General features: G+C 41.0%; 1 protein-coding gene across 2 annotated transcripts in view; it reads right to left on the bottom strand.

Annotated features, from left to right (window-relative positions):
- Positions 1-1,174: 1,174 nt before the first annotated feature.
- The window catches only part of EGFL6 (EGF like domain multiple 6), a 40,725-nt gene continuing 27,303 nt past the window's right edge, over positions 1,175-14,596 (bottom strand). For both annotated transcript variants that reach the window (XM_035115536.3, XM_088667729.1), the window contains 5 exons: positions 13,519-13,848; positions 6,714-6,785; positions 5,644-5,730; positions 4,228-4,490; positions 1,175-2,346 (listed from right to left, as the gene is read on the bottom strand). In XM_035115536.3, the coding sequence (XP_034971427.1) occupies positions 2,236-2,346; positions 4,228-4,490; positions 5,644-5,730; positions 6,714-6,785; positions 13,519-13,848 (863 nt within the window). In that variant the 3' untranslated portion in view covers positions 1,175-2,235. The remainder of the gene's footprint in view (positions 2,347-4,227; positions 4,491-5,643; positions 5,731-6,713; positions 6,786-13,518; positions 13,849-14,596) is intronic.

Raw genomic sequence — 14,596 nt, 5'->3', positions numbered from 1 at the left:
GGTAATGCTAGCATTTTTTTAAAAACCCCCCCACAAAAAACCATTTATATGTCTTCAGTTTAGAGGAAAATACAGTGGGGGGGCAAATCAGTGTAATTTGTAGATTTTGACATTAAGTATATATTTTCTCCTCCGCAATCATGGATATATATGATCAGCTTAATGATGAATAAATATATATAGTACAAGGCGGAGAGAACCAATACATTGTTTCTCAGCGAAAGGTTGATTTCAATGGCTTCAAGCATATTTATTTCTTATGGCTTCAAGCATATTTATTGTGACCTTCATATTCCCCCCACACACACCCATGAAGCTGCAAAACCACACTGATCCACTTACAAAGTCCTAGCAAGCATGGCCCAACCAATTCACTTTCATGCTTGGGGGAGTCACAAGAATATGTGCACAGCACTGTCTTTCATAATGAAAGAAATAAAAAAGTTTTTGCACATCAGAACTCTTCTCCCAGGCAGTGGCGTAGCTAGCCGCCTGGCTGCCCGGGGCGGCAAACCCGAAGGGGGCGGGGTGTGTGTCGTGCACATGCATCATGACACGCAACGCATGCACACACAGGAGGCATACAACGCACCGGCGCAGCAAACCCCCACGAGCAAGCCACGGTGTGAGGCAGTCTCACTTGCATCGGGGCTTCTCCCCGATGGCGGCCGCCGTGTCGCATGGCAGTGGCCGTCAGAGGTGGTCAGCCCGCCCAGCCTGCCGCCCGGGGCAGCATGCCCCCCGCCCCCCCATTACTATGCCTCTCCTCTGCTCCCAGGTGTTCCTGCAAAAGCAGGAATTGGGAATTATCTGTTTTTGTGACCCAACATTGTTGGCTATGCAAGGGGGAAATGACCTATATGAATGCATATAGTCTCGGTCTGCTTTAACTTGCAACTGTGCTCCATGGGTGCCCAGCACTGTCAATTACAACATAATAATAAACACTAATTTTATTATTTGTACCTCACCCATCTGACTGGGTTGCCCCAGCAACTCAACAATTATTGCTTGGATTACTTTAGGACTGATTTGTGGCCCTATGTGTCTGTGACATCACTTTTACCAAATAATAATAATAATAATAATAATAATAATAATAATAATAATAATTTATTTATACCCCACCCATCTGGCTGAGTTTCCCCATAAAGAAAAGTTTCACCAAAATCAGTATGGTATAGTTTCATTTAATTATAAAAACACTTGCCCCGCCAAATCCACTGGCGCTTTTTTTTTATATAAAGAAAAGCAGCTTTTAAAATAGCTGTAGTTGGATTTACAAGGGAAGTAGAGAAGGTGACTTTTTATTTTAGGGAAAAAAATAAATTCAAACAGTTGCAATATTTAGGCAGTAAAATGATTCCAAAGTCCAGACAAATATTATTGGTGTTTGTGTCAGTTAACATTTAAAGTGTTTTGGGCAGATACTCATCAAGTGACTGTCTGGCCAACATATCCATGTGTTTTTAGAGATATGTATCTCTCTCTTCAGATCCTGAAGCTGAGGCTCCAATACTTTGGCCTCCTCATGAGAAGAGAAGACTCCCTGGAAAGGACCCTGATGTTGGGAAAGATGGAGGGCACAAGGAGAAGGGGACAACAGAGAACGAGATGGTTGGACAGTGTTCTCGAAGCCACCAACATGAGTCTGACCAAACTACGGGAGGCAGTGGAAGACAGGAGTGCCTGGCGTGCTCTGGTCCATGGGGTCACAAAGAGTTGGACACGACTAAACGACTAAACAACAACAACAACAACATCTCTCTCTTATGCTTTACTTATTTACTGCAGCAACCACCAGGCATACACCAGGGTACCCACAGAGCTGTAGCAAACTGTAGGAGTTCTAAGTGTTACAAGAAATGGCATATCCTTTTGAAGATCCTGTTTCACATTCCTGCAGGAGAACTTGGGGAATATACAGCAATAGGCATTTTCTTTCAAAGAAATTATATGTAAAACCTTTTTTTTTGCAAGAAATCTAGGCAAAATATTTTCACATTCTATAAGACCCTGACCACAAATGATATAATACAGTAGAGCTACACATAAACCAAAGTTTAGTATATTTTATATACAAATGTAGTATCTAACTGGAGACATTTTTGTACCTGTCGGTTTATCTGTCTGCACTGAAGTTTGGTTTCCAGATTTGCACTTTATCTAGCTCACAATGATACAAAATTCTGGACCAGGACAACAAATAATATAATAGTATTTAAAATAGTAAGCTCAGATGTCCAATGTCAAATGGTCTTCAGGACACAGACCAGAAAACAGCATAACATTGTCCACTCCAATTTCTCCAGTTTTACCTTTTCCACGTTCTGCCTCAAAGGCGATCTAATAAAATGAGTGGGGGAAACATTATTAACAGAAGTGCAAATTATCAAGAGGTACTAGATGCTCATAAGTTAGAAAACTGAACTGTGCTACATGCACATTATTATTATTATTATTATTATTATTATTATCACCATATCAAAAAATTCACTGAAATAATGAGACATCTTATGCTTCTGTATGGATTAAGATTTTCAAAATAAGATCTAAAGATATAAAATTCAGTTTTACAAACCCAATACAAATAAATACCATATTCAAATTCTGCTCATGTCCTGTAGTATGCTACAATGCAAATATGTCTTCTGTTCTCATGCACATTGAATCAACCGTAACTCTTAAATGGCATTGTCAAGGAATTTGTTGCTTAGTATGTTTTTGGTTTATATTTCCTTATACCGAAACCCCTTTTGATGAGCTAAAAATTAGTGGAATGTATTTGTCACTTTAATGCCTCTCCCTATTTTAAAAGCTAAAACTAAAAACCAAAACCACAACTGCCCCTCTTAACATTCCCATACCATTTCACAAAGCCCAATTCTGCCATTTTGTTATTCCATCTTTGCACAGCATGCCATACTCTTTCTCCTTTGTCCAGATATATTTAATCGGCCCAGTCGTTGGTGGAGATATGGGCAAGAGAAATAAGGTAACAGGCCCAACAAATGTTTCCTACCTCCTCACCTTCCAATGGTCTCTGATGCTAATACTCCAGTCCCCCAATACATTAGAATCATATATATATATATATATATATATATATATATATATATATATATATATATATATACACACACACACACACACACACACACACACACACACACACTGAATTTGCAGTAAGACATTTATCTCTGAAGCCTTGAGATCATCATGCTACAATCAGGTCCAGAGAATAAGAACATAGGAACCACCGTTTGCTGGATCAGACCAACAGATTCATTTAGTCCAGCGTTGTTCTTCCTACAGCAGCAAACTAGATGTCTCCAAGAAACCCACAAGGAGGTCTTGAAGGGCAACAAGACTCTTCCGCTACTTCCCCCAAGCAACTAGTACTCAGTGGCATATTGTCCCTGGACCTTTCTGCGTCCTTTAATACTAGAACCCAGCCACATCCAGTGAAGCTGAATGTTGGAATATTTCAGGGCAGGCTAAAGGAAGTACCTTTGTAATGACCACCAACATGGATGGGTCTTAGACAAATCATAAGAGAACAATGCTATCAATGACTACTTAGCCATGATGGCGGCATACTACCCCCTCCACCATCAGAGGTGGCCTGTCTCTCAATGTCAGTTGCTGGGGAGAATATGTGGGGGAAGAGTGGTGTTTCGATCATGTGCTGCTTATGAGCTTCCCACAGGCATCTGGTTTGCCATTGTGAGAAAAGGATGCTGAACTAACAACAACAACAACAACAACAGTAGTTTCATTATTTATACCCTGCCCAATCTGGTTGGCTTTCCCTCGCAAAATATAAAAATGTGATCAAATGTCAAACATTAAAAACTTCCCAATACAGGGCTGCCTTCAGGTGTCTTCTAAAAGTGTAGTTCTTTATCTCCTTGACATCTGATGGGAGGACGTTCCACAGGGAAGGCGCCACTGAAAAGGCTCTCTGCCTGGTTCCCTGTAACTTCACTTCTTGCAGTGAGGGAATCACCAGAAGACCCTCGGAAGTGGACCTCAGTGTCTGGGCTGAATGATGGGGGTGGAGACGCTCCTTCAGGTATACTGGGCTTTGGTCTGATCCAAGGCACTTCTTACGTTCTTAACCAGAGGTACCATATACAGTAGCCATAATTACAACTTGCCAGCAGTCAGAGCAAACTGCAACTAGTTACACTGGTCATTGCAGGTGGTTTTTGATCTTTAACTTACATTCATTGTTGCTTCAGTCCCTGTGTGGACTTCCATTTGTCCAGTCCTCCACTGTTCATCATCTCCTACACTCTGTGACCAGGAAGGACTGCTGCTGCTGCCTAGGATCACATGTAGTTTCCCTACTCTTTCTCCTGCAAGTCGGTAACTAAAAATCAGACAATATATGCTTTTTGGCTCAAGATCAGTGAGAAGAAGTTTCAAACGACCAACATCCTTCTTGTGACCCACGAACCCCGGCACCGTCATGTAATATCCATCACCTAGAGAGAGAGATATTTGGGGTTTAGAAAGTGAGAAACGGAATGTTACTTTTGTTTCATCTTAAATATTTTGGTTATTTACCACAGGGGAAGGACTATAGTTCAGTGCTCTTGCTTACGCTTTGCATGCAGAAGGTCTCGGGTTCAAATCCTGACATCTCCAGATAAAAATGACCAGGCAGCAGATGAAACCAAAGACATACATTGGTCTGGATCACAAGGGTCTGGAAATTCATGATTTGTTGCACTGATAACAAATATGTTCATGCACTCTCTACTTCCCTCTCACCATCTGTAATACAAATCCTCTGGGGTTTGTTATAAACCAATTTCTCATTACATCTGAACTTGGAAACTGTTGTTTAATGTCTGTCTATAAGATATCTAACCAGGATCACTGGGGCCTCTGATGGCAGGGGGGGCTCTGGAGGGAGGAGGAGGGAGGTGGGGAGAAACTCAACTATGTAATGCAGTGCTCCCCAACCTGTTTATCGCCGCGGACCAGTCAACGTTTGATCATTTTACCGCGGCCCGCTGAGGGGGGACGTTGATTGTTTATATTTTATTTAGATTGTTTTGATTCAATAATTTTAATTTAATTGTATTTAAATGTTCCTTGGGCGGCCCGGTACCAATTGATCCATGGACCTGTACCGGTCCGTGGCCCGGGGGTTGAGAACCACTGATGTAATGGACTGCCTTCGACTGTTCTCTGTTCATGAGACTCTCTTGTGGCAGAAGGGGGCTCGTGGAGGGGGGGGGAGAAGAAGGCAGAATATGTTTTGTATGTCTTTCTTTATTATGTAAAATCAATAAAAATTATTTTTTTAAAAAAGAGAGAGAGAAAAGAAGATATCTAACCAGGATCAAACCATGGTTTATAGCCAGAGATTAAACCACAGTTTCCTGGTTTGGTCATAATGAGAAACAAACCCCGGGGGGAAACGTTGCATTTGAGCATGCAAGGAAAACTCTTGATCTTGGTCCAATACGCCATGGTCTATGTCTGAACTGACCAATTATCTGATATACAAGCACATTTCCTGGGTTTTCTCTATTGATCAAGCTCTACCTCTTAACTGGGAGGGGACACACAGAGGAAGCCAAGCGAGGCCAAGGGATGGGGGAGGCATTGCATATCTAGGAGTATTACCATTATCATGATCTGCAGGATTCCAGTCAAAGTCATCATTTATATCTTGCTGCCAGGCACAAGAGCCTTGCCCAAAGCTGCAGTCCACTTAGGTGAGGTCCAGAAATAGAGACAAGGTATTCAGAGAAAGGAAATACAAGGTGTTGTATTACACATAGTGGATGAAGCATTTTAAACATGCTGTGAAGCAAGGCAAAACTCTCTTCCCTTTCAGTCCTTCTCCCCTAAGATAAGCTATATATATTTATTCACTCAGCTGCATTGGAGCTGTTCATGGACAAACTATTCCCACTTAGCCAGGATAATAATATATTGCACTGAATATATTGCTTCCAGACATAGAACTGTCTGACTTGTTCACACGTTGCTAGCAGTGTGTGTTCCAATATTTGCAAATAATGCAGACATGATGCAGTTCTCTATGTCATCCCTACTACTCTGAGCTGCAAACTAGGATCAGCAAAGCGTGCTAGTTGAACCAATCTCTTGTTGTATCTTTTTGCCCTATTTCCAGGTGAAGTGGAACCCAGTAGAAGGCAATGCTGCCTAGATAAGCTCCGGATAAGCATCTTGGTGTATCAGTGTACCTGTTCTCATATTTCAGTAATATTTCTTGATAAACTGCAGTCAGGCTGAAACCAGCACAGTCAGATTCAATTAAGTTAAATGGTACACATGAGAAACTGGAACCACACACACAAGTAGAGGGCTGACCAGATAGAAGCATAGGAAGATTTATGGGAGGTAACAGATACTATGAGTTTTACTGATGGAGGAACAGGCATGATTGCAGGCCTGTAAAAATATGAGGTTTTATAAACAGACCCATAGAAGATCTTACAAGTTCTTAACTAATCTAAGGCTGCAATTCTGAAGCCACTTACCCAAGAGTGAGCCCAACTGAATTCAATAGGACTTAATTCTGAGTAGATATAGTTAGGATTGCAATGTTGGATTGTGTCTGTCAAAAAAGGCTGTTTATTATCATTTTTTAATGCCCAGTGAAGGATCCCATGAAAAGAAACCACCACTAGATGAAAACAAAAGTAATCCTTTTAAAATCTGCCCACCTTCCAGCTCTGCTCTTTGTACTGGAAGTTTCCTTTGTGCTGGGAGGGGCCCAAACGCAGCAGCTTCTTTAGCTGAATGATTGAAACATATATTGTTAGTTCCAAAACAACAACCAGTTAATACAAATATGAATTAACTGAAATATTTGTACATCACACACCACCAAGCTTTCACAATGTAACAAATTATATGCCACATATACTTACCAGTTGTGTTTACATGACAATTTTTTTTAAAAAAATTAAATTAAAATCTCCAAAACTAACACATGGCTAAGTTATCTCCAGTGTCAAAAACTAACTCATGGCTAAGCTATCTCCAGATAATATCCCTTATTAGATGAAACGCTGCAGACTGTAGGAACTCAAATTCAAATGCACCACCAAAACATGTTCATTCTTTTATGCAATGATCAGGTTTTTGTGCAATGTTTGAGCTACTGATTGGAACATGCATTTTGTGGGACAGGGCAAAATACTGTGTGTTGGCAAAGCAATATTTGTAAGGAGTTATAACTCAAGAGGTACAGTGGTACCTCGGGTTAAAAACTTAATTCGTTCTGGAGGTCAGTTCTTACCCTGAAACTGTTCTTAACCTGAGGTACCACTTTAGCTAATGGGGCCTCCCGCTGCTGCCGCCACGCGATTTCTGTTCTCATCCTGAAGCAAAGTTCTTAACCCGAGGTACTATTTCTGAGTTAGCGGAGTCTGTAACCTGAAGCATCTGTAACCCGATGTACCACTGTATTTCCAATACAGGACCCCAGGACAACCTTATACTTTCTCCTAAAAGCTCAGAGTAGCTTGTGATCCCCTAGGTAGTCTCATCCAGGAATTTTGGGGGGCTATACCCAGTTAGCTTTAGCAGTAGAACTGCAATATGTGCCTAAAGACCACACTCTGAGTTATCACCTCCATGTACATGGATGGGACAAATGGATGGAAGTTTGGTTCAGGCACGCAAACTAACCCAGGGCCTGGTTCGGCAGCAAGCCATCCCCATATAAACATGTGTTAAGGTTCATGGAGATAATTTGGTACATAAGGCTCTTCTTTAGCACTTTGCAAAACTGAAAACTCTTTGGGGCCATATGTGAAACCTTTGACAGATGTTACTTGAAAAGACAAGTACACATGTACAAAGACATAAGAAACCCTCAAGGCAGTTAAATATGCTCAACGGAACGTAGGAAAGATGATCCAGGAAATACTGTATAGAGACTATAATGTATTGCCAAAAGCTTCTCGTCTAGTACCATTGCAAGAGTCATGTTACTAAGACCATGGTATAAATCACCTAGACTTCTGTTACTTGAATTAGAAGGAAGTATACCAAATGTGTAAGCCTCTAAAGAAGTGTTTATTTCATATATCTGTATGAGGTAAGGGAAAGAGCTATGACTAAAATGGAAAGCGACTTAACTACCGTATGAGATACTAAGTTCACTGCACATGGTGGGGATGGGAGCTGTCACAGCAATCACCACGAGTCTTTTCTGACATTTTTCTGCCTTTATTTGCAGTATTTACAACAAGTCATTAGCACGTAATAATCACTCATCAGAGTCACTCAGTTCAGATCTCTGCTGAGGCCTGCGCTGCCTCTTCCAACAACCCAAAAAATGACGATCGCCTTTCAGCCCTCCTCTTTTCTGCACTTCTCACTATTGCTGGGGCAAACCTCTCCCCACCCCCATTCTGAGCTCGAGCTTAACCTTTGCTGCTCCTGTGAACCTCCTGGCTCTCTCGCCTCTAGACTTACTCCAACAGCTCTCCCCTCATCATCTCCCTCCTCCTGGTCCCCCTCCGGGGAACTGGAAACCACTGGCTCATCCCTGACAGTGGGGGTGAGGGAGAGATAACTGAAACACCACCAGTCAGAATTAATTATTACTTCTGAATTACAGAATGCTTTTAAGTGAAGGAAAAATTGCTTGTTGGCGATATTTTATACCTCAATTTGCTGGCATGGCCAACTGTAGTTTCTGAACAACTGTAGAAGAATCTTGATTGTGGATATACCGGTAGGTACAACGGCAATCCTGAATGTAGACTTGATTCAGACATAATGCCAAACCATAGTTTTGCTTTGTCTTCTTTTTGCATGAGCAGGTTTGAGCGGGGGGGGGGGGGGCGGGCGGGCGTTACATGCTTCTTTTTCTCCTCCTCCTCATTAAGATCAATTTTCTTATTTCTGGATTCTCAGCAAACCATAGCTTGCTTTTTCATCTGAATCAGGCAAACTATGGTTTGATCAAAACTTAAGACTCCCTGCAAGCCAGGATCACCAACCACAGTTTGTGCTTCTAGATTACAGACAAACTATGGCTTTAGGAAGCCATAGCTTGTTGGGTTCAAATGTAATGCAAACCATGTCTCGAATCTAAAAATAAATTAAGAAACTGCAGCACTCAAGGTGAATATGGAGAAGGTATGATCCCAAAGTTTGTTGTATGCATAACACAAAACCACAGTTTGGTGTTCCATCTAAAGCATATCAATTAGGTTGCTTAAATCCTATTGATGTTCCTGGGATTCAAGACCTTTAATGCAGCATTTCAGCCAAAATGTCCCTTAGAAACTATGGATATAATCCAGAGAACTGCACAATTTGGCATGTTTGGATTAATTATTCTTAAATAGCAAACATTTGCTCCTCCTCTCTGCAACATCTCACCACAAGCTGTTTTTGATGCTCAGTTTGAAACTCAAAGATATGACATGGGGGCACTGTTGAAGGCAAAAGAAAAAATATATCAGTGAGCATATCTGAGCCCTTGCTTGTACCAAAAGTTGCTGCCTTAAGCCTGGGGGCCTGTGAGTATCAAGGCCTAGTAACAGTTCTAATGGAGGATTTGCATGTAGGACATATCTGAAGGTGAAGCCAGAAATTACTCCTGAAACAGTAATGTTCAGATCAACTGTGTCAGTGACCCCAGTATTTGTTATTAATCACCACTGATGGTGATTTGTGTTCCATTCAAGTGCTTCCTGCTGCCTGATTTCTGTATGTTCTTGGCATCAACTAAAGAGGAGGTCATTTTGGCAAAACATCTGAGGAACCACGAGATTGGGATGACAAACACAGCACAGAATAAATCTTTAGGGCACCATCTGGAAGAGCTTTGGTCAAATTACTTTGTAACACTCTCTGGCACTTCAGCAGGTAAATAAATATAAATTAGACACTTCAATGGAATATGATATAGGACCGATAAAGCAGTATTTTAGCATACAATAACCAGAGCAGTGAGTCATTACAGAACATCCCCCCCCCCTCGGGGATCTCACCCACACCATTAAAAAATGCATTTGATCAAACCTCATGCATCCACTACAACTGTACAAAGCTGGTTTTTAGTGCAAGTTTTACTTATGGAAATACCATAATTTAGTGATAATGGGAGCCTACTATGCTCTGAATTAGTTGTTTTTTTTAAGAGAGAGACATAGGACTGAACACTGCCATTTTATGGTAAGAAAGCTGTCCCAGACGACAGATTGGAGTTACAATAAGTGTAAGAATTCTGCAAGGAGCATTCATTAGTTCAAAAGGTTAATTGGAGTCATGTAAGGAAGAAATCTTAGAATGTGTCTCCACTTTTCATAGCAGAGCTCCATTTTCTTTAAAATACTGGGTGGGAGGGAGGAAACCTTTCTTTCTTTCTTTCTTTCTTTCTTTCTTTCTTTCTTTCTTTTCGGCTGGGATGATTGGCTCTGAGATCATTTTAGGCAGCTTCCTTGTAGCAACCATAACGTGTTTCAGTTCTTAGCTTTGAGTTGTGCGGCACCCTCTCAAGTACCTGCCACATGTTTCTGGCAGCTGCTATGAGCGTTATGGACACAGCAATGCCTGTTTTCAGGCATAACACTAAACTATGGTACTAACTATAGGTAGGTAGCCGTGTTGGTCTGACGTAGTCGAAACAAATTTTTTTTAAAAAAATTGCTTCCAGTAGCACCTTAGATACCAACTAAGTTTGTCATAGGTATGAGCTTCTGTGTGCATGCACACTTCTTCAGATACTAAACTATGGTTTAGCATTATGAGAATAAGCCTTGGCTTCCCCTCCCATTCCCTCCCCTGGTGTGTTTTTTCATCCCTAAACAAGCCAGATTCTCAAACCAGGGCTGCAGCATCTTTCTACAAACTAAAGTTAAAATGAACCACAAGATGTGGTTAATCTAAAACAAAAGTTAAAACTTCCAAAATTCTCCAGAAGGCAGCTCCTTCTTATGTTGCAAAACCATGTTGCAAAACTATGGCTTAACATTAGGTGCTCAAGCTTTGGATTCACAAGTACCCTTCACATTTATCTTTTGGTGCAGTCATGACTCATCTAATCTAATCAGAGTCTGGGGGGCTCTGGCTGATTTTTATTGAGCAAGCCAGGATCATATGCCAGTTTAGACAAGGCTTCTTCAACCTGATGTCTTCCAGATTTTTTGGATTACAACTCCCATCAGCTTCAGCCAGAATAGCCTGGCCAATAGGAGCTGTACTGTACTCTAAAACATCTAGAGCAGTGTTTTCCAAACTTGGGTCTCCAGCTGTTTTTGGACTACAAGTCCCATCATCCCTGACCACTGGCCCTGTTAGTTCGGGATGATGGAAGTTGTAGTCCAAAAATAGCTGGAGACCCAAGTTTAAGAAACACTGGTCTAGAGAGCATCAGGTTGTGAAAAGCTAGTTTAAACTAAGCAGGCTTCCCACATTTGAATGCAAGGGACTGTCAGTTAGCTTAAAAGTGGAAGAGAAAGCTTCTGATCTTCTCTTCATGGCCATACCAGAGGAGGACAAAGTTGAGGAGCAGTAGCATATGAACCTGAAGCTTTTTGCATTTAATGCAAACCATAGCATTATCCAAAAGGCCACTCTATGACATGCTGTTGGAGGAGAACCGAGCCAAAAATAAATGTTCTTGATCCCTCTTCCTTGCTTGGTATATGTCAACAAAGAAACATATTGCAATCACTGAGAAATCATTAAATATCTTACTGTCTGCCTAGTTTTGATAAACGAGGATCATAAGTACCCCTGAGTTTATCCTGGTCCAATCAAAATGCAAAGTCAATCAACAAATATTTGAAAACACTGAAGGCATGTATTGTAAACTGTTTCCTTATTTGTTTAAGCTAACTATGCTCTAAAGCACCAACACTAAAAGGATTTTAAAGGCCGTGATTCAAACAATCTCATTTATCCAGATAGTGTTTTGTTATAGTGATGTGGGCATTTGGATGTTTTCAAGCAAAAGAAATATAATTAGTATAGACAGAAAAACAGTTTGTGCATCACAAAAACGAAACAGTTGATTCTACAAGGATCACTTAAAAAAAACAACCCACACACATATGAATAAAATGGCAGCTTGAAATCCTGAAGATTTAAGTGAAATAAGGGTGGGTTTGCATGACAGATTGTCATGGCCACTGATTTAGTGCTTTCCAACTAAACTAGAAGCAAAGGAAGTGTTTTGAGAAAAGATACACACATCTTTCTTTCAAGGACAGCCCCAAGTTTACACGTGGAAGCCAACCATGCAGTTTGCATAGCCAATTCAGGTCCTGCAAACCTGGTTTCTCTTCCTGATCTACTGCATGTATGGGTGGGGGTAGCAGGACAGACTGGTATCTATATGTTTGCACTGAGGGCTTAGATGCACACTGCATGCATGCCTCATCCTATTTTCAGAGGCTGTATAACCTCTGGTCTACAGTGCTGAGGAAGAAGAGGTGAGAGGAAGTCTGGAATGCTAGGTGCTGGTGTCTTGCAGGAGAGGCAGTGAAAGACTCTTGAATAGGACAAGAAAAATATATACCTGCATTTAATAGGTCCGTAAAGGTTGAAACAGAGGCTTTAACAAAATTCCTCAGTTGTAGTGGGCAAGGGCAATCAGGCAAAATTCTTTTAATAAGGCTCCTCCAAGCTATCTTGGTTTAGTAGTTCTGGTTACAGGTAGGTAGCCGTGTTGGTCTGGATCGAAGTAAAATAAAAAAATTCCTTCAGTAGCACCTTAAAGACCAACTAAGTTTTTATTTTGGTATGAGCTTTCGTGTGCTGAAGAAGTGTGCATGCACGCGTATCTGAAGAAGTGTGCATGCACACGAAAGCTCATACCAAAATAAAAACTTAGTTGGTCTTTAAGGTGCTACTGAAGGAATTTTTTTGGTTTAGTAGTGTAAAATAAGCCAGATTTAAGTAACAAAACATATACCAATTTCAAGAAAGAGCACTATATCACAGTAACCACATGAACTTGTGCACTATATAATCTTGTAATAAATAAGCATGAATATATTTGTCAAATATAGTGGCTATGGCTGAAATTCAACATAGCACTAAGTGGGGTATGTGTGGGGGAATGAGATCTGCTCACAACAATGGGACTTTTCCCTCCTCCCCTCCCCTCCATGCCCCTAACCCTGTTCTAGGTTTCCCCCCCTCCAATCCTCCAGAGCAGATTTAGGGGGCACAGAGAGGTATATGAGGGCAGGAGAGGTGGGGAGTCTCATTGTGTGAGTGGAATTCTGTGTCAGCACACAACAGCTCAGTTGAATCCCACCCTATATCGGAATGGCTTTGTGTCACTCCTATATCCCACAGTTATCAGGGTTCTTGGTAAGTTAAGGGGTTAAACAGTGTACGTGCTATTAAATGGTGGCATTAAATGGTGTAGAAATTGGGTTTTATTGATAAAAGAAAAAACCCATCCCACCATATAATGTATTAAATGCTTCTCCAAATTCATCATCATCTTAGAAACTGGGAGGGGGGGAGCGGGGAATTAAAGATGAAACTTACAAAATACATCTCCTCGAAGTTTCTTCTCATGACCAGTTTGGTTTTCAAGGTCTTCCCTTTCTCCTCCTTTCTCAACTTCCTCTTCCTCTTCTATTTCCCCTTCTCTTCTGACGTCTTGAGTACTTTCCCCCTGTTCTGTGTGCACACCGTCTTCGTAGTCTAACGGTCTTACATGAACTTTAGAAGCTGGGGTCACAGGTGGTTCTGGGATCACATTTTTTATGTCTCCATGCTTCTTCACACTGTTTTTGTGCACAAGCAGCTTCTTGAGTTTCTCTTTGGCAACTCCTGAGATTCTGGGAATGTCTTTCACATAGTTTTCATGAATAACTGGGCAGGGGATGGGGGTAGAGAACCAAGAAAACACAAAATATGCTTGACTTAGCTTACACTTTAAGGGTCTTAGGTTTTAGTGCTTCTCAACATAATGAAACACCAGTTGGCAATGTTTTGATGAAACACCAGTTGGCAATGTTGGAAATGTATTTGAAGTACAATAAATTCAAAGCAATGTCTATTATCTGTAAAGATGCCTCTATGTAGAGCCAAAAGTATACAGAGTAGAAGAATGTTCTCTTTGTCAATCCCATGAAAAAGGTACGTGACTATTTCTTAGTTTTGTGTCTGACCACTGGGTCGGAATAACTTGTCAGCAACAAGTCAAACACAATTCATCAGCATGTATTGTAGTCAGCCAGGTGTCAAGCACCATAGAGCTCAAATCAGCCACAAAGGAAAATAACAAATTCTGCGGAGTATTCCCAGAAGTTGCTCTTCCCTATCAGGAGCCTGCCAATTGTCAATAGAAAGCAAGGACCACTGTCCATGTGGATAAATGGGAATAGCTACATATGGATAGCTGCTTCCAATTATGTCTCCCAGAGGACAAAGTAAGCTTTGGGAACAATCCTTAGCTACTATGGGTGTATGGATCAGTCTTATTTATGGTCCATATCATTTTTGCACATGTCCATTCATTATGGCCATTCTGTCCTGTTTCCACTGTAACCCATGCAGTTAAAAAATCTGCAGGAAAACTAGCATTAAAAAATAAATAAATCAAAACATGCATTTCTAA

Source organism: Zootoca vivipara, chromosome 4 (assembly GCF_965207765.1).
Source record: "Zootoca vivipara chromosome 4, rZooViv2.hap1.1, whole genome shotgun sequence".
NCBI lineage: Eukaryota > Metazoa > Chordata > Lepidosauria > Squamata > Lacertidae > Zootoca > Zootoca vivipara.
This window is presented reverse-complemented; position numbering and strand designations above follow the sequence as displayed.